Raw genomic sequence first — 26,651 nt, 5'->3', positions numbered from 1 at the left:
ATATATCATTAAAAGAAATAGAACTAGCATTGAAAGCTCTTAGAGTTGGATCCACTCCAGGTGGAGATGGATATACTGTTGAATTTTATAAAACATTTCAAAATATTATATTGCCTTATTTATTAAATTTATATCAATATCAGATACACAATGAAAATATATCAGGTACTATAGCAGATTCTGTAATTATTGTCTTACCAAAACCAAACAGGGATCCTACATTGGTTTCAAACTACAGGCCCATATCATTGTTGAATGTAGATGAAAAATTGCTTGCTAAAGTATTAGCATTAAGATTGGCAAAAGCTCTTCCTTTTATTATAGATGTACACCAAACAGGATTCGTTGCTAAAAGACATTCCTCACATAATACCAGACTGGCACTTCATTCTTTAAACTTAGCGAAAACTATGAATGAACCAGCTTTCTTAATATCGTTAGATGCAGAGAAAGCATTTGATAGAGTGGAGTGGAAATTTATGTATCAAGCTTTAAAATGGTTTGGAATAGGTCCCTTTTTTATTAAAATGATTCAAACATTGTATAGCTCTCCTGGAGCAAGATTAAATATAAATAATAACATTTCAGAAAGATTTAATTTGTTACGGGGGGTTAGACAAGGTTGTCCTTTATCTCCCTTACTTTTTGATATTGTTCTTGAACCCTTATTAATTGCAATAAATCAAACTAAGGGAATAAAGGGGATCACATATTCAAATTGGGAATATAAATTATCTGCATATGCAGATGATATTCTTTTATATTTGAGGAAACCGGAAGATACCATTCCATGTTTATTAAATTTATTAGATAAATTTGGTAAATTTTCTGGATACAAAATAAATTGGGAAAAATCTGAAGTTCTTCCAATTAATGTCCATTGTACCAAAGGATTATTTGATTCATATTCATTCCAATGGAAAGAGGAAGGAATAAAATATTTAGGAATTGTTATTAAAAATACAATTGATGATACAGTAACAGAAAATGAAAAAATTTTATTAAAAAAAACAACAGAAATGTGCGAGCAATGGAATCCTTTACATCTTTCATGGTGGGGAAGAGTTCAAACAATAAAAATGATGATCTTACCTGTGGTTTGTTATCAAATGAGTATGATTCCGATATTTTTTCAGGGGTCATTTTATAAAAAATTAAATAGAATACTTACAAAATTTGTTTGGTTTGGGAAAAGACCAAGAATCGCTTTAGCAACATTACAAAAAACGATTAGAGAGGGAGGGGTAAATTTTCCAAATTTTTATAGGTATCATCAAGCCTATATTTTAAGACAGGGTATGTATTGGATCCTCCCAGACCTCATGGAGAATGTACCAGACTGGTTATATTTAGAATGGCGACTCCTGTTTCCATTATATCCGGAACATCTTATAAGTATAACAATGCCCAAGAGATATAAAGATCACAGAATTTTATTAGATACATGGAAAACATTAAGATTTATTAGTAATATTACAACAAATCCAATAACTAAATCGTTAAATCAATCCATTTGGGTAAACTCCAGGATCAAAATTGGTGGATTCAAAATAATATGGAAGCAATGGATAATTGCAGGTATACGGTCTTTAAATGATGTTATAGAAAATGGATCCATGCTTAGTTTTTCACAATTGCAACAGAAATTTGGATTGAACATAACACAATATTTTAAATGGATGCAATTGAAGCAGGCCATCCAGGAAGGGTTCCCTGAATGGAAGAATCTTAATACTCAATATAGTTTGCAAATCCTTTGCTTTCAGGCAGATTTTTTGGGACACCAAGCCGCAAAATGGTATAAATTATTATATGGATTTTTAAATAAAAAAAAAAGAACAGGACTTAGGGACATTTGGAGTATTGAGATAGGACAGACAATTTCTGCAACTCAATGGCAAAAATTTTGGTCCTGGAGAATACATACTACAATGTCAGCATCTATGAGTCAAACATGGTTGTTTTTATTACATAGAGTTTTATGGACCCCTACTCGGTTACAAAAAATAGATAGTTCTAAATCTAATAGATGCTGGCATTGTAAGGTAGAAATTGGGACATTAGATCATTTAATCTATTTTTGTCCCTGTATAAATGCCTTTTGGAAAACAATTTGGCCCCAAATTAATATATTATTAGAAAATCATGTTGGACTTACATATGACACAATTTTATTTGGAACAGCAATGAGAACACAGAGTCCAATATCAGCAAACAATAATAAACTTTTATTGATATTAACAGGGGTCGCCATACAACAAATTACTCAAAACTGGAAAGATCATACAAAATTAAATTTCACTTTTTGGTGGAATTCTATTTGCCATATATATAAGATGGAAAAAGCAATAGCGTTACAACATGGGTATATTAAAAAATTTAATAAAATCTGGGGACCATTGGCTATTTTTTCTAAAGATCAGATATCATAGCACAAGGATAGAACATATAATAGGGGTTAGGGTGGGTACAATATTATAAGAACAGATGATTTATAATTTATTGCAAAAGGGGTCTTTATATATGTTTGTATTAAAATATATATTGTTGGATATTCAAGTGTATATTGAAAATTATATGTATTATATATTTATCACTTGATGTAAGAAATTTAAAATGAATAAAGAATTTAAAAAAATAAAAAATAAACCGGTGATAGGCCGGGACATAGGCTGAAAAAGCTCCGCCGCTAGATCGAAGCCACAGGGCCACGGCCACGTGGCCTGCCCGGTCGAACAGATGGAAGAAATTTTTTTTTTAACAATAAAACACAACGAAAACCAACGATTATGAGTAAAAAGAACCCAAAACTGCAGACTTAGAAGGCACAAGTGAAGATACTTCGCGCAGAGAGTCGGAGACGGATTTCTCGGCTCCGCAGAAAAGTAAGAACTGAGGAGACACGCCCAGTGCATTGGGTGGGAAGGCACTCGCGCATGCGCGATGCGGGCGACTCGAAACTTCTAAAGTTTCTACAAGCAAGTATGCTTGTGAGACGTCCGCATCGGGGCTCCATCGGATGACATCACACACTAGTGAGAATACCTGCCTGCTTGTTCTGGGATAATGGGATGGTGGGAGTGTTGGCAACTTAGGAGAATAAATTTTGTAATACTCTCTGGCCAAAATGGCCATCCCATCTGGAGAAAACATCCAAACAATAATGAGAGGTGAAAGTATGAACTGAGGACCAGGTGGCAGCTTTGCAAATTTCCTCAATATGAGTGGATCTGAGGAAAGCTACTGAAGCCGCCATGGCTCTGACTTTGTGTGCTGTGACTCGACTCTGTAGATGCAGTCCAGCCTAAGCATAGCAGAAAGAGATACAAGCAGCCATCCAGTTGGAGATGGTACGCTTAGAAATTGGATGTCCCAACTTGTTTGGATCGAATGAGACAAAAAATTGAGGAGCAGATCTGTATGGTTTGGTGCGTTCTAAGTAGAAGGCCAAATCACGCTTAAAGTCCAGGGTATGAAGAGCTGATTCTCCAGGATGATACCCTTGATATGGTCCTCTGCTCTACCTCTATTAAACATCTCTTTCAAAACTTTCAATTTCATGCTCTACCATGGTCGGATCTCACTTTAATCACCTGGCAACTTGATCTCCCAGCTCCTTTCAGTCAAGTCCAACAAAAGAATAATTATATCACCCGCAACATTAATAATCTAACCCTTTCTGCCATCCAAACTTCCTTTGACCTAAACCTCAAAGACTTCTCTTCCCTCCCCATTTCAGAACAGTATTCCCTCTGGGAAACTTCCACAAAATCTCTATTAGATTCTTTGGCACCACAATTAGGAAAAAAACCTACCCCAAATCAGACCCATAAAAAACAACAACCTTGGTATAACGAAAATCTCACCCTCCTCCGTAAACAACTTCGTGCTGTAGAAAACAAATGGCGCAAAACTCGCCTCAATAACTTTTTCATCATGTTCAAGGAAAAAGCTTCTCATTATAAAAAAGTCATTCAACAAACTAAAAAAGAATACTACTCTAAACTCATTTCTTCCACCCGTAATTCTTCCACTCTTTTTAACATTACCCAGTCACTCTCAAGATATTCTAAGAAAAAAACCCTTCCCCCCCACTACCCAACCTTCTGCTGATGAACTATCACTATTCTTCGATACTAAAATCAAGGACATTAGGTCACATCTTGGACCTTCACTTTCAGCTTCCTCTCCTCTCACTCTTCACGATTCTGCTCAACTATCGTTTAGCTCCTGCTCAAACTTTAAAATGCCTTCATTAACTAATCTCCTTCTTATTTTACAATCTCTAAACACTCCCAATAATCTTTTGGAGATTTGCTCTTTAAAAAATTTTTCTCTTTCTTCGGTCCATTCATTTGGGAAATGATATCCAAGTCTCTCTCCGATAGTATAGTACCTACTGCCTGGAAAACATCCCTTGTTTTTCCAAAACTTAAACAATACAACCTAGATCCCTCTTCACCTAACAATTACCGTCCCATTGCTAATCTGCCTTCGATCTCCAAATTAACTGAAAAAATAATTCACTCCCAACTTAGAGTTCATTGAAAAAACCCATGCTCTACATCCATGCCAAACTGGTTTCCGTTCATCACATTCAACAGAATTGTCACTTCTAGGCCTTATCTCAACCATACATTATTACCACGACCATCAAAAATCAGTTATTCTTATCTCTCTTGACCTATCAGCAGCCTTTGACACTATCGACCACTCTCTTCTTATTAATAGACTCAAAGACTGCGGTATTACAGGTCCAGCTCTTTCATGGTTCACATCTTACTTCAATGAACACAACTTTAAAGTCCATGTAAATAATGAAACCTCTTCAGCCATATCACAATCCTATGGAGTCCCGCAAGGCTCGATTCTATCCCCACTACTATTTAATATCTTTCTTTCCCCTCTTCTTACTTTGGCTCAATCCATCGGATTCACCATCTTTGCATATGTGGACGACATACAACTTCTTCACCCAGTCAACACATCAAACATCACTGACATAAAAGACATAAATAACAAACTGGATATCATAAATGATTGGCTCTATTCGAATAAACTTTCCCTTAATATAGATAAATCCCGAGGCCTTCTACTTCCAATCAAAACTTGTGAATCCTTATTGGAAAAAATCTCTATTAACTCCATTCCATTACAAATGGAAACAAAAATAAAACTATTAGGCGTCATCATTGATAGGGATCTCTCTTTCCACGACCATATTAGCTCGGTCGCAAAAATCTGTTTCTACAAACTCCGCATCATTCGATCGCTAATTCCAATTCTAGAGACCGATTCTATCAATATCCTGATTCACTCTTTAGTTATCTCCCATTTAGATTATTGCAATTCGCTTCTCAACGGTCTCCCTCAAAAAGAAATCCGACGCCTACAACTAATACAAAACACTGCAATAAAACTCATTTATAAAACTGGCAAATTCGACCATGTCACTCCTCTCCTAAAAGAGGCACACTGGCTCCCCATCACTCACCGTATCACCTATAAAATCATCTTACTTTCCTTCAAAATAAAACTCTCTCACCAGCCCTCATTTCTTGATAAACTTCTTATCTCCCAATGTTCCCCATGCACCCTAAGGTCAACCGACCAAAAACTTCTCTACATTCCCTCCATAAAAGACTTCTACTATACACGGAAAATAAATTTCGCAGTTACTGCTCCAACTCTATGGAATTCTCTGCCACAGCAACTCCGTGACGAACAACATCTAGACAAATTCAAAACTAGCCTCAAGACTTTTCTATTCTGTGACGCATTTGGCTGTGCCTAGACTTATCTTCTGGATCTTTTTTTTTTTTCCTCCTCCTCCTTCTTTTCCTCTCTTTTTTTTTCCTCTTTCGCTCCCTTCCATTTTCTCTCCTTGCAACCAACCGCTTTAATTAAGCGACCCTACCCTATACATTTTACCCCATTCCCACTTTCTCCTTTTCTTCTTAAAAATGTAACTTTTCCCCATCCTTCCCTACTATCCTCACTTTCAAGTTTGTCTTGTTGATATCATATATGTTCGCACTATTTATTTTTAAAATGACAACTATTTTAAATTTTTTTATTTTATCTCTCTCACCTTTTAAATTTTATTGTTAACCAGCCAGATATCTGTTGATGGTCGGTATATTAAAAAAACTAATAATCTTAATAAACTTGAATGAGGCCTTGGAAAAAAACACTGGAAGTACAATGGATTGATTGAGATGAAATTCTGAAACCACTTTAGGTAAGAATTTAGGATGAGTACGGAGGACCACCTTGTCATGATGGAAAACTGTGAAAGGTGGATCAGCAACTAAAGCTTGCAGTTCACTGACTCTTCGAGGAAGATGCTGCCCGGGGTGGGGGGGGAGTTTGCACACAGAGAGAAACACAACGGCAGCAGGAAGATGCAGCGCTGGCACTACAGGAGGTACCTCGCAGCGAGAGGCAAGTCAGCTGGCCGGCGCTTCTCTTCCTCGTCTGGGAGCTACGGCACACTTGGAATCTCAGGAGGTACACTAGTGTGCAGTGGCACACAGTTTGCGATACACTGAACTATGTGAATTAAGACAGGAATAGCATGGTCAGGCCTTTTTTTTCCTTTTTTTTGTATACCTTCAAGAACTCCATTCTTTTTATAAGAGGTCTAAAAAGATTTAGAATTGCCTATATAATTTTTCTGCTATTTATATTTGTTGTCTTTTAGAGTTCTTTGAGTGGGTGATATAACAGTGTGTTTCTTAAACAAGTTTATATGTGTATTATTATTTCAGAAAGATATATAAATAAATAAAACTAAGATGAGAAAAAAGTGTTTACCCCAACCCTAAAACAGAAATAATTGTATACACTTCCCCCTCCCCATTCGTGGTTTTAGTAATCGCGATTTCACATATTCGCGATTTTTTTGAAGAGGGGAAAAAAAGAAAAAAAAAAACCATCCTTAAGTCTTCACCTCAGCATCTCGGCCTTACCTGGTGGTCTAGCAGGCTTTCGGGGCAGGAGCAATCTTCCTACGCTCCTGCCCCGTGCAGATCGCCATTAGGAAATAGCTGTAGAGTGTTCCCGGCGTAGTCTCGAGAGACTACGGGAACTCACTGCAGCCATTTCCTAATGGCGATCTGCACGGGGCAGGAGCGTAGAAAGATCGCTCCTGCCCCGAAAGCCCGCTAGACCACCAAGTAAGGCCGGGAAGGCGGGAGGGAGGCGGGGGTGGGTCAGAGCCGGATATTCGCAGTTTTTTGCCATTCGCGGTCCGGCTCTGCCTCTATCCCCCACGAATCCGGAGGGAGAAGTGTATCCCAATGCTTTACAACAAAAATATGAATAATGCAATTCACTGTAATGAGTCAATAGCAAAAAGTCAAGTATACAGGAATAGCCAAGGCCACGTCTACCTAGAAAAATTCAGGGCAAAAAAGATGAATACTCACAAGCCACATACGAGACTTCAGTGTCCAAAGTATCTATATCTGCTACATTTACATAGAAGAAAGGCTTAGACTCGGGAACTGATCCTCCAATTCCAGGCAACGAGACATTAGCCAAACAGCAACAGCAATACACTGCAAACAGAAGAGAAAGAAGGGAAAAAGACAACATGAGAAAAGGAAAAAAAGGGTAATGAGAAGAGGGAGAACAGTAATACAAACAGAATATATCACTAAGGAGGAATAATGCGTAAGAAAGATATTTTCAGAGGATCAACAAAGATGTTTGCCTTTCAAGTCTTCATTATACAGACAAGTACAGTGGTACCTCGGTTTACGAGTGCACCGGTTTGCGAGTGTTTTGCAAGATGAGCAAAACATTTGCAAAATCGGCACCTCGGAAACCGAGCGTGCCTCGATTTACGAGTGCCTCCCCGCGATCCGGCACCCCCCCCCCCCCCACCACCGTGACCTGAAGTCCCCCAGACCCACCCAAATCTACTTCTTACTTTCATCTCGGCCTCAGCATCGGCACCGGCATGTCCTGTGCGTTGGTGCCGGTGCCCGAAGATCGGCCTCCTCTTCTGTGCTGGGCCTTGAGCATCTGCGCATGTTCACATTCCATCTACGAGGTCATGTTCTCTCTGAGATCTCCGAGAATCTCGGAGAGAGCATGAACTCGCAGGCCTTGAGCACGCGCAGATGCTCAAGGCCCAGCACAGAAGAGGAGGCCGATCTTCGGGCACCAGCACCAACGCACAGGACATGCCGGTGCCGAGATGAAAGTAAGAAGCGGGTTCGGGTGGGTCAGGGGGACTTCAGGTCGCGGCAGGAGGGTGCCAGATCGCGGGGGGGAGGGTGCTGGATCGCGGGGTGGGGCTTCGGGGGGAGCAATGCCGGTTCTCGTGGGGGGGGGGATAGAGCAGCGCCGCTGGCCTCGGGGGGGGGGGGGGGAACGTATCAAAGCGAGTTTCCATTATTTCCTATGGGGAAACTCGCTTTGATATACGAGTATTTTGGTTTACCAGCATTCTTCTAGAACGAATTATGCTTGTAAACCAAGGTACCACTGTAATTGCTTTTCCAGTGCAATAGGTGAGACATTCTAGATCATAGGGTTATTTCCCTTTACCCACATAGACTGCAGAAGAGAACCATTCCAGGTTTTCTACTCCGCCTCTATAAATGATCTGGAAATTGGAATGACGAGTGAAGTGATTAAATTTGCAGATAACATAAGAACATAAGAATTGCCGCTGATAGGTCAGACCAGTGGTCCATTATGCCCAGCAGTCCGCTCACGCAGCGGCCCTTAGTTCAAAGACCAGTGCCCTGAGTCTAGCCTTACCTGTGTACATTCTGGTTCAGAAGGAACTTGTCTAACTTTGTCTTGAATCCCTGGAGGGTGTTTTCCCCTAAAACAGCCTCCGGAAGAGCGTTCCAGTTTTCTACCACTCTCTGGGTGAAGAAGAACTTCCCTATATTTGTATGGAATCTATCCCCTTTTAACTTTAGAGAGTGCCCTCTCATTCTCTCTACCTTAGAGAGAGTGGACAACCTGCCTTTATCTATTCAAAGTTGTTAAAATGCATGTGGATTGTGAAAAATTGCAGACGGACCTTAGGAAATTGGAAAACTGGGTGTCCAAATGGCATATTAAATTTAATCTAGATAAATGCAAAGTGATGCACATTGGGAAGAATAACCTGAATCACAGTTACCGGATGATAGGGTCCACCTTAGGAATTAGAGCCCAAGTAAAGGATCTGGGTAGGACTTCCGGTGACGTCATTGGGGATGAGTGGTCGCTGAAAAGCGCTGCTCCCGTCCTCGTGAGCCCTGCCGTCTTTCTTCCCCAATTGTAATCGGGGTCCGAATGCTCCGGAGGAACCTTGTGGCTAGTTTTGCCGGGGGACGTTTGTGCAGCGCGATTTCGCAGCGCTAATGGCCTCAAAACCGTCCCGTCCCGCTCGTGATCGGGGCCGACTTCAAGATCCCAAGATGGCGTCGGACGCGGCTCCCTCTAGCCCGACGGCATATCCCGCGCTGACTTCTGACCTCATGGCGGAGGTCACGGCGGCGGTGGAAGTGGCAATCGATAAAAAACTGCAGCAGTTCCTGGACAAAATCAATGCTGCACATGAAAGGCTGGAGCTGGATGAAGTTCAGCATCGGGTTAGCACTTTGGAGGACCGGGTGCAGCCTGTGGAGCTGGGATCTTCCAGGATGGCCAAGGAGCTGGCAGCCCTAACTCAGAAGGTGGATGACCTGGAAAATCGGGCTCGCCGGAGTAATCTGCATCTCGTCGGTCTCCCGAAGCATATCCTCGATGCGGAATTGCCTGGCTTCTTGGAAAGTTGGATCCCTCAATCACTAGCCTTGGATGTCCACTTGGGAAAGTTCCGGGTGGAGAGGGCGCATCGCCTGGGGCCTCGGGGACCGGAGGGTTCCAGGCCTCGTGTGGTTATATTCAAGATCTTAAACTTTGCTCACAAGACTGCTATCTTACAAGCCCTCCGAGCTGGCAAGGGTCTGCGCCACAACAATAAAACTATCCTTTGTTTTCAGGACTATTCTACTGCAGTGGCGGCACGACGCCGGGAATTTACACCTATTTGCTCGGCTTTGTTTGCAAATAAAGTGAAGTTCGCCCTGCTCTATCCGGCCAAATTGAGGATTCAGAAGGATGGACGCACACAGACTTTTGATTCTCCGGCCACCGCCCTGCCTTTTGTCACCACTTTGGGTATTGAGGTGGTCCCTCCAGCTGTGCACAGGAGGCAGCCGGACATAGCGGTTGCGGCTGTTGGGACCCTGTAGGGTTTGTACTTGGGCTTAGTGGTCTGTTGGGCTTGTTGGTTGCTCTGTTTGTGGGATGTGTGCTGTGCTTCTGGGGAGGTTATTTTGTGGGTTCCCATGTGTGTCTGGCTGTGGGGTTTGGTGTGTGTGGGGATTGTCTGGGTATGTGGGTTTCCCAAATTTGGTTCTGTTTAGCAGGGGTGAGGATTAGGACGTCATGAGTGAAGTGGATTTGGGGGGAACATGGGGGAGTTGGGGGATGGACAGGGGGAGTTTCCCTCGGGGGGTGGGGTTGGGCTTGGGAGGGAATTGCACTCCAGTGTCGGGTTTTTTTGACTATGTTGGGCCAAGGGGATCTGTTTCTCTGGTGGTGGACCTGGGGGGTCTTATGTGGGCTGGGCGTTCGACCCCTCTCTTCATTTTTGGTAGTTTGGTGGTTGTTATCTTTTGCTCTGACTATGGGTGATTCCGCTCTGAAAGTGTGCTCCTGGAATGTGGCGGGTATAAACTTGCCGGTAAAAAGGTCTAAGATACTACAAACTCTTAGGCAGAAGGGGATGCATGTGGCCTGTCTCCAGGAGACGCATCTGTCTGATGCTGAACATGAGAAACTGGGTAGGGGATGGGTTAAGGAGGTTTATTATTCTACGGGTACTACCCATAGTGCGGGGGTGGCCATTCTACTTAGTAAACACCTTCCCTATACAGTGCATAGAGTGGTTAAGGATCCTGGGGGGAGATATTTAATTCTTCATCTGGACATTCAGGGTCAAGAGCTGATATTAGCCAATGTTTTTGCTCCGAATGTGTTTAACCTGGATTTCTTTCAGCAGCTTGTGGGTCTGTGCGCCATCTTTCCGGATGTCCCCTTGATGTTTATGGGGGATTTTAATGCAGTCCTGGATCCTGATATGGATAGATTGGGAGGGGCCTCTCCTGTGGATTTCAGAGCGGCCAGAGGGTTTGCTCAATTTTGTAGGGTTTTGGATCTTGTTGATGTGTGGCGTTTGTATCATCCTTTGGATAAGGATTTCACACATGTGGCACGTGCTCATCCCACCATGTCCAGATTAGATTATATCTTGGTTGTTTCTTCTTTTTTATCACGGGTGACTAAAGCGGAAATAGATGTACCTACTCTGATCATGCGTTAATTTGGGTGGAGGTTCGGGGTCTGCAATTCGGTGGTACGTCTGGTCCGTGGCGCTTTCCCCGCTATTTATATTGGGATAAACATTTTCGGACACATATAGTTCAATGTTGGAAGCAATTTTTATTCGACAATGCTTCTTCGGCCTCCAACCCTGTTTTGCTGTGGGAGACTGCGAAAGTGGTTCTTCTTGGTGAAACCATAGCTTATGTGGCCGCACAGCGCAAGGCTCAAACACGTGATCTTTTATATTTACACCGGAAGGTGGAGGTCTGTAAACGTCAGTGGATTGCTTCCAACTCTCAGATGGACCATGATTCTCTTTTGGTGGCTCGGGTGGCCTTGCAGGTTAAGATTCATGAACATAGTCAACGGTCCCTTCATTCGTGCCGTTATCGGTTTTATAAATATGGTAATAGGTCTGGTAGACTGCTGGCTCACTTGGTCCATCCTTGGCAGGGTCCTCATTTCTGTAATGGTCTTCTTCATGGGGGTGTTTTTGTCACTGACCGAGACCACTTGACGGAGATTTTTTATGACCACTTTCGGGACTTTTATGCCAAGCGCCAGTCAGTCCAGGAAACTTTACATTCTTATTTTCGGGATCTCCATATGCCACGGTTCTCGGAGGACTCCACTCAGTTTTTACATGAACCCATCACTGCCTTGGAGATCGGCCAGGTGATAAAGGCTTTGCCTTTGTCTAAGGCCCTGGGGCCTGATGGTCTCTCTTCTGAGTTTTATAAGATTTTGCAGGACCCTGTGGTTCCGCATTTGGAGGCTTACTTTGCTCGGGTACTGTTGGATGGACATTTTCCGGCCCATGCCAATCGCGCCCATGTGGTGTTGCTCCCCAAACCGGCTAAAAATCTTGCGTCGGTGGATTCTTATCGTCCTATTTCATTAATTAACTATGAGCTTAAATTGTTCGCAAAAATCTTAGCTATGCGTTTGTCTTCCATCTTGCCTGAGGTTGTGCATCCGGATCAGGTCGGTTTCGTTCAGGGGCGGCAGGCGGTGTGGAACGTGCATAAAGTTATGGCTGCTTTGGAGCATAGTGTGACTTCTTCTATCCCAGCCCTCTTGATTAGCTTAGATGCCCGGAAAGCGTTTGATTGTGTAGATTGGGACTACTTGTTTTTGGCCTTAGGTAACTTTGGGCTAGGGGGTCTATTTCTGGACATGGTGCGGATTCTCTATGTTACTCCTAGTGCGGCGGTGCTGGTCAATGGTGCTATCTCTGCTGGGTTCCGGGTGGAGTGGGGCACCCGTCAGGGGTGTCCGCTCTCTCCTCTACTTTTTATTTTAGCCCTGGAGCCCTTGTTGTATCACATTCGGACGGACGGCTCTATTTTGGGCCTTCCGGTGGGACAGGATGAAGTGCGGTGCCTGGCTTTTGCAGATGACATTTTGTTACTCTTGACTCAGCCCCGCCGTTCTTTTCAAAGGGTTTTACGATTAGTTCAGTGCCATGGGGTGTTTCTGGTTTTGAATTGAACTTGGACAAGTCGGAGGCCTTGCCCTTTAGTGGGTATGCTTATGAGGATTGGACATCCCCTTTTCCATTACGAAAGGTGGCGCACAGACTTAAATATTTGGGGATCTATATTACTGGTGATCTCAAAAGGGCTTATGGGGAAAACTTCAAGGTATTATTGCACAAATCCCAGGATTTATTGGCTCTCTGGACCAATTTTCCTTTAACTTTTCGGGGGAGGATAGCATTGTTTAAAATGGTCCTGTTTCCGAAATGGCTATATGTGATGCAAACTTTTCCTATGTATATTACGAATAAGGACATTGGTCTGTATCATAAAGTGTTACGTAAATTTCTTTGGAATAATAAGAAGCCCAGATTGACTTTAGCACAACTTTCCTTACCACTGGGGAGCGGCGGTTTGGCATTGCCGGACCTGCGGAAATACAATGTTGCCTGTCTCCTTCGTCACCTGGTCGACTGGATCAAGAATACTACCTATTATACTCCTGTATCCCTGGAACAGCAACTGATGGCGCCTATGCACTTGTTGTATTATCTTCATGCGAAATGACCCCATCGGATTTTTCAGACTCGTTCTCATCCTTTGTTGAAATCTATGCGTCAATGTTGGCAATGGTTATGCAAGTGGATGCAGGTGCCTTTTACTTCTACAGTGCTTTTACCCTTGTGGGGAAATCGGGACTTGGATCCGGATGACTCTAAGACTTACTTGAGGACTTGGTCGACCAATGGCCTTTGTTATGTGCGGGACGTGGTGACGGCAAAGGGCCTTCCAGTTTCCTTCCCTGCTCTCCAGGCTCGGGGTGTTGTACAGGCTCGGGATTGGCTTTCCTATGGTCAAGTCAGTCACTATCTGCACTCCCTGGATCGCTCTACTTTGCATGAAGATAAGGCGGACAGGGTTTGGGAGACTTTGACCCTGTCCCGTTCGACCAGTATGAGTATCTCCTTTCATCAGATCAGCTTGGGCAGTTTTTCAGCACCTTGGAATTATGATGCAGTGACTGTTGTTTGGAATCTGGACCTTGCCTCTACAGAGCAGATCACTGGTGAGGATTTGCGTCTCCTTATGCGACATCTTCCGAGACTGACTCGCTCAGTGATGTTGCAGGAACAGCACTATAAATTCTTGTTGAGACTTTACATTTCCCCATATAAGGCCTTGGTGGCTGGTATTGCTACTCATGCTGAATGCCCTAAATGCCGTTCTGCCCCTGCTGGTTTGTTTCATATGTTTTGGTCCTGTGACAGAATACAAACCTTCTGGTCTTTTGTTGGGCTTCATCTACAGATGATCTTAAAGAAACGACTTCCCCTTGGAGCGAAGGTTTTTCTTTTTTATCACTTTACCTCTTTGGGACTTTCTAGGGGTAATTCCCTGTTGCTGAAGAAGGCTTTTTTGTTATCTCGTAAATGTATCTTCTTGTTATGGAGGCAGGCTGAGGTGCCTACCCTAACAATGTGGAAAAATGAATTGTTTACTTTGTTGAAGTATGAATATTTGGATACTAAGAAAAGTGGCCCTAGTCAATGGAGGAAATTCCGAGCGATTTGGGCTCCGGTCTGGGACAATTTGTCTCCGGGTGCCCGAAGTGCTCTTCTGAATTTCTGACACTGGAGTGCTTGGGGGGTGAGGGGTGGGGTTGGGGTGGGTTGTTCTTGGCTTTTGATGAGTATCTTTTGTCTCCGCGCAGAAACCACGCGGTAGACCCTTTTGTCTTGTGTTTTGATTTGTTCCTGGTTCTTTATATTCAGATTTTTAAAGATGCATTCGCAAATTAATCTTTTATCTTATTGCCTTGGTTTATTTTATTCCCCTCACATGTCTTATTACCCTTTTGTATTTTCCCTTGATGTCTCTCCTTTTCTTTACGAATTGTATTTCATCCCTCCTTACCTATTGTTTAGTAATGTTAAATTTTAGTATATTAATCTTATTTATTAATTGTATGGATTGTTTTGTTCCCTAACATATGTAAATTTTAAATGTACACCGCTTAGAAACCTGGATTAAGTGGTTAATCAAGTCATCTAATAAACTTGAAACTTAAACTTGATAAACTTGAAACTTGGTTTACTTCTTTGTATTCTTCTTTTCTTAATAAAAGAAAATTTAAACAAACAAAAAAAAAGGATCTGGATATCATCGTAGATAATACGATGAAACCTTCCGCCCAATGTGCGGCGGTGGCCAAAAAAGCAAATAGGATGCTAGGAATTATTAAAAAAGGGATGGTTAACAAGATTAAGAATGTTATAATGCCCCTGTATTGCTCCATGGTGCGACCTCATCTAGAGTATTGTGTTCAATTCTGGTCTCCTTATCTCAAGAATAATATAGTGGCACTAGAAAAGGTTCAAAGAAGAGTGACCAAGATGATAAAGGGGATGGAATGCTTTTTGCATGAGGAAAGATTAAAACGGTTAGGGCTCTTCAGCTTTGAAAGAGATGTCTGAGGGGAGATATAATTGAAGTCTACAAAATCCTGACTGGAGTAGAACGGGTACAAGTGGATCGATTTTTCACTCCGTCAAAAATTACAAAGACTAGGGGACACTCGATGAAGTTACAGGGAAATACTTTTAAAACCAGAGAATAGCTAGGCTCTGGAACACATTGCCAGAGGTTGTGGTAAGAGTGGATAGCGTAGCTGGTTTTAAGAAAGATTTGGACAAGTTCCTGGAGGAAAAGTCCATAGTCTGTTATTGAGAAAGACATGGGGGAAGCCACTGCTTGCCCTGGATCGGTAGCATGGAATATTGCAATTCCTTGGGTTTTGGCCAGATACTAGTGACCTGGATTGGCCACCGTGAGAACAGGCTACTGGGCTAGATGGACCATTGGTCTGACCCATTAAGGCTATTCTTAAGTTCTAGAGTACTTCAAAGGCTAGGTTAGCTTTTCTCATCAGTCTTTCTCTTGTGCATGCATGGTTGCAGGTTAGAGTTCTGCTCTCCCACATTTTAATTTGGTGAAGTTTTGTTCTCTTTTGTGGTTCTTTCACATTTCAAGCAATTTTAACAGGCTGCCTGCTTGAGAATTCACAGACTTCGGTCTGTAGCTGACAGGCCAATCCCTTCGGGGTACCTGTTAGCCTGTCTGCTTAGTCTTCCTTGGAGTTTAGAGCGGTCCCTGACCTAATCTCACTCCCTGTTAAGCAGGGGGGTCAAGTGCAGACTGTGTAGCACACGCTTAAGGGACTCAGCGGTGTTCCATTACATTACATTATATTTATTGACCGCATTACCAAAAAGATCTACGCAGTTTACAAAAGATTATCAATAATGAACATAATGTGTAGGAGAAGTAAGTTAAATGAACAAGTATTTAGAGAAAAAATAATTTTTCAGCTATTTTCTGAATTGTCCATAGGAGTCAGCTGTGAGTAATAATGAACGAAATTCTTTTTCATGGTAGGCTGCCTGAGTTGATAAAGAACGATTAAGAAATTTCTTACTTTTGAAGCCCTTTACAGGAGGGAAATTGAATAGATCTTGAGTCTTTCTGTTATGTTTATTCATAGCTATGGAGAAACTGTTAACCAGGTAAATAGGGGTTGAGCCATAAGGACTTTGTAACTAAAAAAGCCCAATTTAAACAGTACATGGCCCTCTACAGGCAACCAGTGCAGTTCACGATAAAACAATGTGACATGATCGTATTTCTTCAATCCATAGATCAGGTGTAGGGAACTCCGGTCCTCGAGAGCCGTATTCCAGTCGGGTTTTCAGGATTTCCCCAATGAGTATGCATGAGATCTATTTGAATTCACTGCTTTCAATGCATATTCATTGAGGAAATCCTGAAAACCCGACTGGACTACGGCTCTCGAGGACTGGAGTTCCCTACCCCTGCCATAGATCAATCTTACTGCTGTGTTTTGAATCAGTATTAGTCTCGACAGTTCTTTCTTAGTAATTGATAGATAGACAATGTTGCAATAGTCAAGGAGACTCTAACAGTGACTGGACCAATAATCTAAAAGCAGAAAACTCAAAATAAGGTCTAATTGTTCGCAATCTCCATAAAGTAAAATAACTTTTACGCACAAATGTGTTTGTCTGACTCTTCTTCGTGAGATGTTGATCAAAAACAATACCTAAAATTTTAATCGTTGGGTGAATTATATATGATGTTGAGTGTATAGTAATAGAGTGTTCATGAGAAATTTTACTAGGTGACGCTACAAAGAACTTTGCTTTGTCTGAGTGAAGCTTTAGTTTAAATTGCTGCATCCAAAGATTCATCCTTTCCATAACAGTCTCTATTTTAGTAATGATCTGAGTTAGAACCGAATTACAAGGTATAAGTATTGTGATGTCATCAGCGTAACTAAAAAATCTTATATCTAGATTTCTTAAATACGAGCCCAGCGAAGAAAGGTAGACATTAAATAATGTGGGAGATAATGGGGATCCCTGAGGCACGCCGCATGGGTTTTTCCAGCTAGAGGAGAGTTGAGTCAGAAATCTAACTTGATAGAATCTGGATTCCAAGAATCCCTTAAACCAAGAATAAACATTGCGCCTCCACCCGTCCAGATGAGCATCCGGTGGTCTGCAGGGGTGGAGGCATAGTCAGACAGGAGTGCTTAACAAGCAGCCTGAAGATCAGCTTGAAAGATGATTTTCCAGCAGTTTGACAATGAATTCTGAACCAGCCATTGAAAAGGCAGGAGGCAGCAGGCGTTTCTCTGTGTATGGTATCTGTGAGTAGAGCTGATAGGCTCAGAAAATATTGATCTTTTAAAATTAATTTTGAGGGGTTTTGAAGGTTTTCTAGTGTTCCTCTATGTTTCCCCACCTGAAATTGATTATTTTTGTAATTTTAAAGTTTCAGAAATATTGTTTTTGGCGCATTTTTGAAGTAAATTCGGGTCCGTCGGCTATTTTGAATTTTTAATGAGCTTTTTCAACTTTTCCCTGCTCCTGTAAAATTCAAAATTTTGCCAGGAAAACTGCTGGTATGGAGTCCTTAGGGTCTCCTTGTGTAGATTCATGCCAAATTTGGGAAAAAATTGCCGCATTTAAAGCATTTCATGCCATCCCGTGAGGCATAGTCGGGGGGGGGGGGGTAAACTACTGTTTCAGCCTCTCCCTCACAGAAGCAGGTGATTATATGCTCAGCTAACCCACTGGGGCAGCCGCATTTATTTTTGGGGCTTGGATCTGCGGCTTTGTCCACCACGAGATGGATTCTACGCAACCTAAGAAGCGCCAGTGGGAGTCATCTAATGGTGCCTCTATGCCCCAGGGTTCAGATTCCTTCTTGGAGTTCTTGAAATGTTTATGGTCTGAGTTTCAATCAAGGGGTCCGGCTGTTGGATATTCATCTGTTGCCCCTCTGCCGTCGCACAGCGCTGGTATTTCTTTGGGGAAGTCAGTCTCTCAGACCACTCCAGCTGTTTCATAGTCTGTTCTGGATATTACAGTGGTGTATCTGGACCTCACTGGTCATCTATTCCCCGGATTGGAGGATCCGGATTGGGATATGGGATACTGGATCCGTAGATCCCTTAGGGCAGGGGTGTCAAAGTCCCTCCTCGAGGGCTGCAATCCAGTTGGGTTTTCAAGATTTCCACAATGAATATGCATGAGATCTAATTGCATGCACTGCTTTCATTGTATGCTAATAGATCGCATGCATATTCATTGGGGAAATCCTGAAAACCCGAATGGATTGCGGCCCTCAAGGAGGGACTTTGACACCCCTGCCTTAGGGGCTCCGGATCCTGGATAAGACCTGACTGTGGTGCACTTGTTTAAAGTTGCGGCACTCCCTGACTTTATTGCTGATTCTTTATAGGAATTGGGCTTGGATGACAAGCCTACTACTGCCTCTTCTTCCACTTCTCCCAATCTGCCATTTTTCCCTGGCATCCTGATTTGAGTTTTTTAGTCACTGACCAGTTTGACTTTCCAGAAGGTCCCTTGTGGAGTGCTCGGGTCCTGTCTCATTTGTATCCTCTGGCGAAGGAATGTCAGCTGCTGCTGGGACAACCCAATGTGGTTTCCTTGGTGGTCTAGGTAACCTGGTGCTCTTCACTACCTAGTGACGGGGGCATTGTGTTAAAAGATAAACAGGATTGCTGGGTGGATGTGATCCTCAGGAAAATTTTTGAAAAAGCTAATTTAGATGCCAAAGCTGCTTTAGCTATGTCATTTGTGGCAAGCACCTGTATGGCTCAGCTGCATACGATAAGAGACTGAGGCAGTAGATCCTCCTCCTCAGCTGGGACAAACTACTTGGCAGATGGCTTATATGACCTTATGAGAGTACTGGGCAAAGGTCTCAGCCTATTCGATATTGGCCCGCTGAATGCTCTGGGTTCGGCAGTGGGTTAGAGATTCCACCTCCAAGGCAACCCTGGCTCATCGGCTTTTTAAGGGCAGTTATTGTTTGGCAAAGGGTTGGATGATCTCATGGATGCTGTGATGGACCGTCACCCAAAGTCTCTGCCGGTAGTAGGGCAAGAGCTAAGGGAACTGAGCATTATACTTTTCGTGGCTCAAGAAGAAACTTTCAGGAATACAAACAGTTTTCTCCCTCCTAGTCGCAGAGATCTTCACGGAGCTTCAGAGGTCGATATGTAGGTTACGGGTGTTCTCAGCCTGCTGCTACCCATCCTGCCAACAAGACACAATGATGTCAGAGGGTCATCTTTCAGAGTTTCTGCCTTCCTGGAAGCGCATTATAGCAGACCAGTGGGTCTTGGAGATTATTTGATCAGGCTACAAGCTGGAATTCGGCCAACCCGTGTCTGATTGGTTCATGACCTCTCCTGCAGGAAGTCAGGAAAAAAGTGTGCCAAGTCCAAAATACGGTTCAGTGCTTGCTGGATATTCGAGCAATAGAGCCAGTGCCAAGCGATTTTTCGGGCTCAGACATATACTCTGTTTACTTTATCGTGCCAATGACAGGGTCAGAAGATTGGAGACCTATTCTAGATCTGAAACATGTGAATGCGGCTCTCAAGATTCGTCAGTTTCAAATGGAGACCGTGAAATCAGTCATTGCGGCAGTGTCTCCGGGGAAGTTTCTGGCCTCCTTGGATCTTATGGAGGCGTACCTGCACATTCCCATTTTTCCAGCTCACCACAAATTTCTCTGGTTTCATGTGCTGGATCAGAATTATCATTTTTCAGCTCTGCCTTTTGGCCTGGCAACAGCACCCCAGACGTTCACCAAAGTGATGGTGGTAGTAGCAGCTCATCTGAGGAAGACGGGGTTGCAAGTTCACCTGTATCTGGACTGGTTGATCAGAGCGCCCTCATTGGCAGAGGGGTGTTCTACAGTGGAAAGGGTGCTCCGAGTACTGAGATCCTTGGGCTGGATTTTCAACTTCAGGAAGAGCCTTAGAGATGCCCATGCACTCCCTAGCATACCTAGGAATTCTGTTAAATACGGCAGAGGATAGCATTTACCTGCCTGAACCTCGTAGACAAAAGTTGTGTGCGCAGATTTCAGCTCAGTTGAAGAAGTAGGCTAATTCGGCAGGTGTTGGGCTCTATGGTAGCCGTGCTGGATGTGGTCCCCTGGGCAACAGTACACGCGTCTTCAACATGCCTTGCTTTCTCGTTGGGCACCACACTGAGAGGTCTTAAAAGATGCATCTGCCATGGATGTTGGAGGCCAGAGCAAGCATAGCCTGGTGGCTTCACCCTCAGTTGCTCCGCAAGGCGTCTCGTCACAGATTGCCTCCTGGATTGTGGTAACCATGGATGCTAGCCTTTGGGGCTGGGGGGCTCTCTGCAATAGTCATCCCCCTTCAGGGCTGCTGGACCCCGTTGTAGAGAAAGTGGTCCATCAACCGGCTGGAGCTCAGGGCCATTCAGCTAGCCCTGAGAGCATTGAAGACTCATCTAGAGGGGCGAGTTGTTCGAGTCTTTTCCAACAATGCGACAGCAGTGGCATATGTCAATCGACAGGGAGGGACCAAGAGCTCTCCCTTGGCTCAGGAGGTTCGGCTTCTGTTCCTTTGGGCAGAACGCCATATCCTGTCACTGACAGCATCCCATTTGGCCGGAGTGGACAATGTTCAAGCGGACTTCCTCAGTCGTCAAAGTCTGGATCCCGGCGAGTGGACCCTGTCACTTCAGGTGTTTCAGACGATTGTGCAACGTTGGGGACACCCCGTCTTGATCTCATGGCCACGGTGAAACACAAGAAAGTGCCACGCTTCTTCAGCCACAAATTAGAGCACAGAAATGTGGGGCTCGATGCTCTCGTGCAGCCCTCGCCTCCAGATGTTCTTCTCTACATTTTTCCACCCTGGTCGATGATAGGCAGGATTCTTCAAAGGATTGCGACTCATCCAGGCTGAGTCATTCTTGTGGCTCCTGACTGTCTGCGAATACCTTGGTACACAGATCTGATGAGACTGCGGGTAGGATGCAGTCTACACCTGAGTGCCTACATGGACCTTCTTACTCAAGGTCCGGAAGCCATGGAAGATCTGGGTCGCTTTGCTCTTGAGCGTGCTGCCTTACAACGTAAAGGCTATTCCGAGCTTGTGATCACTACTCTTCTCAAATCTAAGAAGTCATCCACAGTGTCCGCCTAAGCTAAGGCGTGGAGCACCTTTAAACATTGGTGTAACCAGGCTCAAGTGGACCCTTTTTCAGTTCCTGTGTCACGAGTCCTTGCCTTTCTTCAGGCTGGTCTAGATAAAGGCTTCATTGTGGCAATTTTAAGAATCCAAGTGGCTGGTCTATATTGTTTCAGATCTCGAGAAAACCAGTCCTCGTTAGCGTCGAATCCAGATGTTGATCATTTTTTGAAAGGGGCTCTTCGGGTCTGGCCCCCCCTTTAAAAATCCGTTCCCAGCCTGGGACCTTAATGTGGTGTTGTTGGGCCTTGCCAAAGCTCCTTTTTGAGCCACTTCACTTCTGGATTTTACAATCAAGACTGTTTTTCTGGTCGCCATCACTTCTGCCCACAGGGTGTCCGAGCTGCAGGCATTTTCTTGTAGAGACCTTTTCCTCCGAATTTGGGAGATGGAGTTTCACTCCGGACTGTTCCTTCATTTTTTGCCTAAGGTTGTTTTAGTGTCCCATGTCAACAATGAGGTGTATTTGCCTGTTTTTCAGCTGACAGGTTCCAAACATCAGGATCGTCTCATGAAAGGGTTGGACATGTGCAGAGTTCTAATGCGTTGCCAGGAGATCACTAATGATTTTCGCCTTGCTGACCATCTGTGCAGATGCAATCAATTTGGCAAGGTACTACCACTTCTAAGGCCATGATCTCCAGGTGGATCCGCAGGGCCCTTTCCTCCACTTACATTCTGGCGGGAAACAATCTCCTGTTTTCTGTTAAGGTGCATTCTAATAGGAAAGTGGCTTCCTTATGGGCCGAGGCGTGATCTGTTTCTCCTGAGGAGATTTGCAGCGTGGCGACGTGGTCATCTCTTCACATGTTTGCCCAGTTTTACAGAGTGGCTGTAGCTGCCAGACGGGACTTGGCTTTTGGGTCCTCAGTCTTGAAGGCTGGAGCAAGCAAGACCACCGTGACTCTGTGGGGGACTGCTTTTGCACATCCCTATGGTCTAGAAAAGGGCTCTCAAAGTCCCTCCTTGAGGGTCGTAATCCAGTCGGGTTTTCAGGATTTCCCCAATGAATATGCATTGAAAGCAGTGCATGCACATAGATCTCATGCCTATTCCTGAAAACCCGACTGGATTGCAGCCCTCAACCAGGGACTTTGAGACCCCTGGTCTAGAATGTCTCACCTATTGCATTGGAAAAGGAAATTATGTACTTACCCTGGTAAGATCTTTTCCAGATAGGTGAGACATTCTAGATTCCCTGCCCTGTCCTTGTTGTGCCTGCTTTCAGTTTCCTTGTCTCATTTCAGTCTCCTTCGCTGTTACCAACTTGTTTCGTGGAGACTGGGCAGCCCTTAGGGGCTGGGAGATACATATGTTCGTCCTGTTCTGGGAGTAGTTCCTGTTCTCCTTTGAAGCCTATGTTGGCGGTTACGGGTGCTGTTTAGTTGTTTTGAGCAGAACAATGTTTAGCCTGTCGTTACAGGTGCCTCTACTTCACAGATGTGAGTGTCCTTTCATGCTTGGGTAATGACTGATGGGAGGAGATAAGCTAGCCTGTGAAATACTCTAGAGATGGAGTGGAAAACCTGGAATGGTTGTCTTCTGCAGTCCATGCGGAAAAAGAGAAATAACCCTATGGTCTAGAATGTCTCACCTATCTACTGGAAAAGATCTTACCATGATAAGTACCTAATCTCCTTTTAGTGACAATATTTCAATGGCTACAGTAGATATGTCATTTGTCTTAACTTTTATGATCCAGGAGATTTCCAATCCTCAGGACCTCCACACCCTTCTAACAAAGCAAGCCCCAGGTAATTCAACAGAAAACTATACCTTATATACCATCCTTCCTTTCTGGCACAGCCTACAGTCCCCAATTACCTCGGTAGCATACAACACCAACAGGAGGTGGAGAGAAGATCAAGATACGTTTGCGTAGAAGAGCAAACTTCCAGAGAACTAGGATCTGTTCCCCAAAGAATTTAATGAATTGAGACATGCAGCCAGCAGGATGTGTAATCTAAGGGAGAAAATATCATTACACAGTCTCCAAAAACATATACCTACATGTTCATATATACCTAATAAAGAAAGCCAGAACAAGTAGTATGGCATAAGAATACAGAGAATATTATGGAAAGATAGCACAGTTACTTACTGTAACAGGTGTTATCCAGAGACAGCAGGCAGATATTCTCACATGTAAGTGACATCATCCACAGAGCCCCAGTACGGACAGCTTTAAAAGTGAATCGCCACTTTAAGAACTTGAGAAAGTTTGCGAACTGCCCGCACCACGCATGCATGAGTGCCTTCCCGCCCAACATTGCTTGCAGCTCCTCAGTTCTTTAAGCAAGATAAAGGTTACTGTGGATGGGCAGACTAGATGGGCCATTTGGCCATTATCTGTCATTATGTTTCTATGTTTCTAAGAAGTCAACCAGGGGAGGTGGGTGGATTTTGAGAATATCTGTCTGCTGTCCCTGGATAACACCTGTTACGGTAAGTAACTGTGCTTTATCCCAGAACAAGCAGGCAGCATATTCTCACATGTGGGACTCCCTAGCTTACTAGAATGGGATAGAGGGAGAGTTGGACAATAGGAAAATAGATTTTGCAATACTGCTTGGCCGAAGTGACCATCCCATCTGTAAAGATTCCAGAAAGTAGTGAGACGTGAATGTATGAGCTGAGGACCAAATAGTAGCTTTACAGATTTCTTCAATAGGAGTAGAGTGAAGAAAAGCAACTGAAGCTGCCAGAGCTCGGACTCTGTGGGCTGTGACACATATCTGCAGTGACAGCCCAGCCTGAGCATAACAGAAAGAGATACAAGAGGCCAACCATGTGGAAATTGTTCTCTTGGATACTGGATGTCTCAGCTTGTTAGGATCAAAGAAGACGAAGTTAAGGAGATGTTCTATGAGATTGAGTTCCCTGCAAATAATAGTCCAATGCTTGTTTGCAGTCCAGAGTGTGAAGAATCGTTTCCCCAGGATGAGAGTGAGGGCTTAGGAAAGTATACTGGAAGTACAATAGATTGATTAAGGTGAAATTCCATGACAACCTTTGGAAGAAACTTAGAATGGGTGTGAAGCACCACTTTGTCATGGTGGAACACTGTGGAAGAAGGATCCACCACCAGTACTTGAAGTTCACTGACTCGTCAAACTGAAGTAAGAGAGATGAGAAAGACTGCTTTCCAAGTAAGGTACTTGAGATAAGCCACAGACATTGGTTCAAAAGGAGGTTTCATCAAAGCAGCAAGGACCACATTAAGATCCCAAACTACTGGAGGAGTTTTGAGAGGTTGTTTGACATTGAAAAGTCCTTAAATGAATCTAGACACAAGAGGATGAACAGTGGGAGGTTTCCCATCGACTGGCTTGTGGAAAGTATTGATAGCACTGAGATGAACTGTAATTGAAGTGGTTTTGAGACCTGAATTGGATAAATGTAGAAGATAGTCCAATACTGAAGAGACAGAGGTGGAGTTAGCCTCCTGATGATGAAGAACACACCAGGTAGAAAACCATGTCCATTTTCGCTGGCGTAGATGGTTTTGTGGATGCTTCCAAGATTAGTCTGACAGGCTGAGAAAGATGAAGAGCATCTGATGTTAGGCCAAGAGGTACCAAGTTGTCAGGTGGAAATCTGAAAGATTGGGATGCAGAAAAGATCCGTGATTCTGCGTGAGAAGATATGGGAAAATTTGAAGAGGTATTGGTTCCTTCATACTGAGTTGAAGTAGCAGGGAAAATCAGAGCTGTCTGAACCACCGAGGAGCTATAAGGATCATGGTAACGGACTCCTACTTGAGCTTGACAAGCGTTTTGAGAATGAGAGAGATTGTAAGAAAAACATAGAGAAACTTGTGAGTCCAATCCAGTAGAAAAGCATCTGCTTCCAGACAGTGAGGAGTACTGCCGGGAGAAAAACTTGGGCAGCTTGTGGTTGTGGGGTGATGCAAACAAGTCTATCTGAGGAGTCCCCCCACTGAGAAAATATGGGACATCAGTGTTTTCCCCAGAAATTTTTTCCAGCCGGGTGGCATGAAAAAGTAGCCGAGTGGGGCAGGACGGGGAAATTTGGTGGTGGGGAAAATTAAATGTGTACTATTTTTATTAGTTAATTATAATTATTTTCCAATGCTCAATATGACTTCCTTTTTTAAGGTTTGACACTTGTGCCAGAATATTTTTACTAAATTTAAGAAGTACCCAATTCTAGAAGGGAATAATTAGATATTTGTCCTATTTCAAATGGTATAGAGGTTTAAAAAAGGGAAATATGTTAATGAAGTCATTAGGTTTAATCTAGCCATTTATTTCTGAATGAATTTAAACAACTAAAAAAAAAAAAAAAGATAAATATAGCTCATCCAGTCACAAAAGAAATGGCTCTACAGCACCTCTAATAATGTTTTAATCACTAGGTTCCTTCCTGAGGTCTCACTGAGGATATGAAATAGATGCGATCCCCACTTCCAGACCTATTCCACATAATTTATGGAGAGGTGTTACTGAGCCTTGAAGGAGACCTGTCTGATTGCACTACAGCAAAAAAAAAAAAAAAAAAATAGTAGCAGATAAATATCATAGTGAGAGCTAGGGCAAAACAGTTTAGGTAAAGATGCAGGTAGTAATTAGCAATGTACTAAAAATATTTTATTTTTATTTGCTTATAATGTTATTTGAAAGCTGCTTGATGTTAATACAACTTTAATTTAATTTTTTATAGTGTGTGTGTGTATGTGGGGGGGCAACACCTACATCAACAGTAAAGTTAGAATAGGGTCATTAATCCAGTGGCGTACCTAGTATATATGACAGCTAGTGCTGATCATTTTTTAACAACCCCCTCCTCTATATAAAAAAAAGATATTTTTAGTAATAATCCATGAGTCACACAAGAAGGGTGCACCTAGGAAAAGGCAGCATCTTAAACACTGCAGTGAGCACTAGAACACCAACACACGTAATGTAAAGCTAAACAAGCCAGATCCTATACAGTTAATTGATCCTGTACAGTTGATGCTAACAGAAAGTCATGTCCTTTTCATACACATAGAACAAAGATACACCCTCGCCCAATATGGAATAATCACAAACTAAAGATAGAAATATGTAGACAAAAGTTAAACTGAACCAAGAAACCAGACTCTGCATACAATGCAACACCAAAGAAACAGTGACACGTACCCTAATACTGTGCAAAATATA

The 26,651-nt window shown here is 43.2% G+C and overlaps 1 protein-coding gene across 6 annotated transcripts in view; it reads right to left on the bottom strand.

The window, feature by feature from the left end:
* The window catches only part of DENND11 (DENN domain containing 11), a 256,066-nt gene that overhangs the window by 65,854 nt on the left and 163,561 nt on the right, over nt 1-26,651 (bottom strand). For all 6 annotated transcript variants that reach the window (XM_033958013.1, XM_033958009.1, XM_033958010.1 and 3 more), the window contains 2 exons: nt 23,311-23,449; nt 7,431-7,562 (listed from right to left, as the gene is read on the bottom strand). In XM_033958013.1, the coding sequence (XP_033813904.1) occupies nt 7,431-7,562; nt 23,311-23,449 (271 nt within the window). The remainder of the gene's footprint in view (nt 1-7,430; nt 7,563-23,310; nt 23,450-26,651) is intronic.

Source organism: Geotrypetes seraphini, chromosome 9, assembly GCF_902459505.1.
Source record: "Geotrypetes seraphini chromosome 9, aGeoSer1.1, whole genome shotgun sequence".
In the NCBI taxonomy this organism is placed as follows: Eukaryota; Metazoa; Chordata; class Amphibia; order Gymnophiona; family Dermophiidae; genus Geotrypetes; species Geotrypetes seraphini.
Note: the sequence above shows the minus strand (reverse complement) of the source record. Positions and strands in the feature narration are given on the sequence as shown.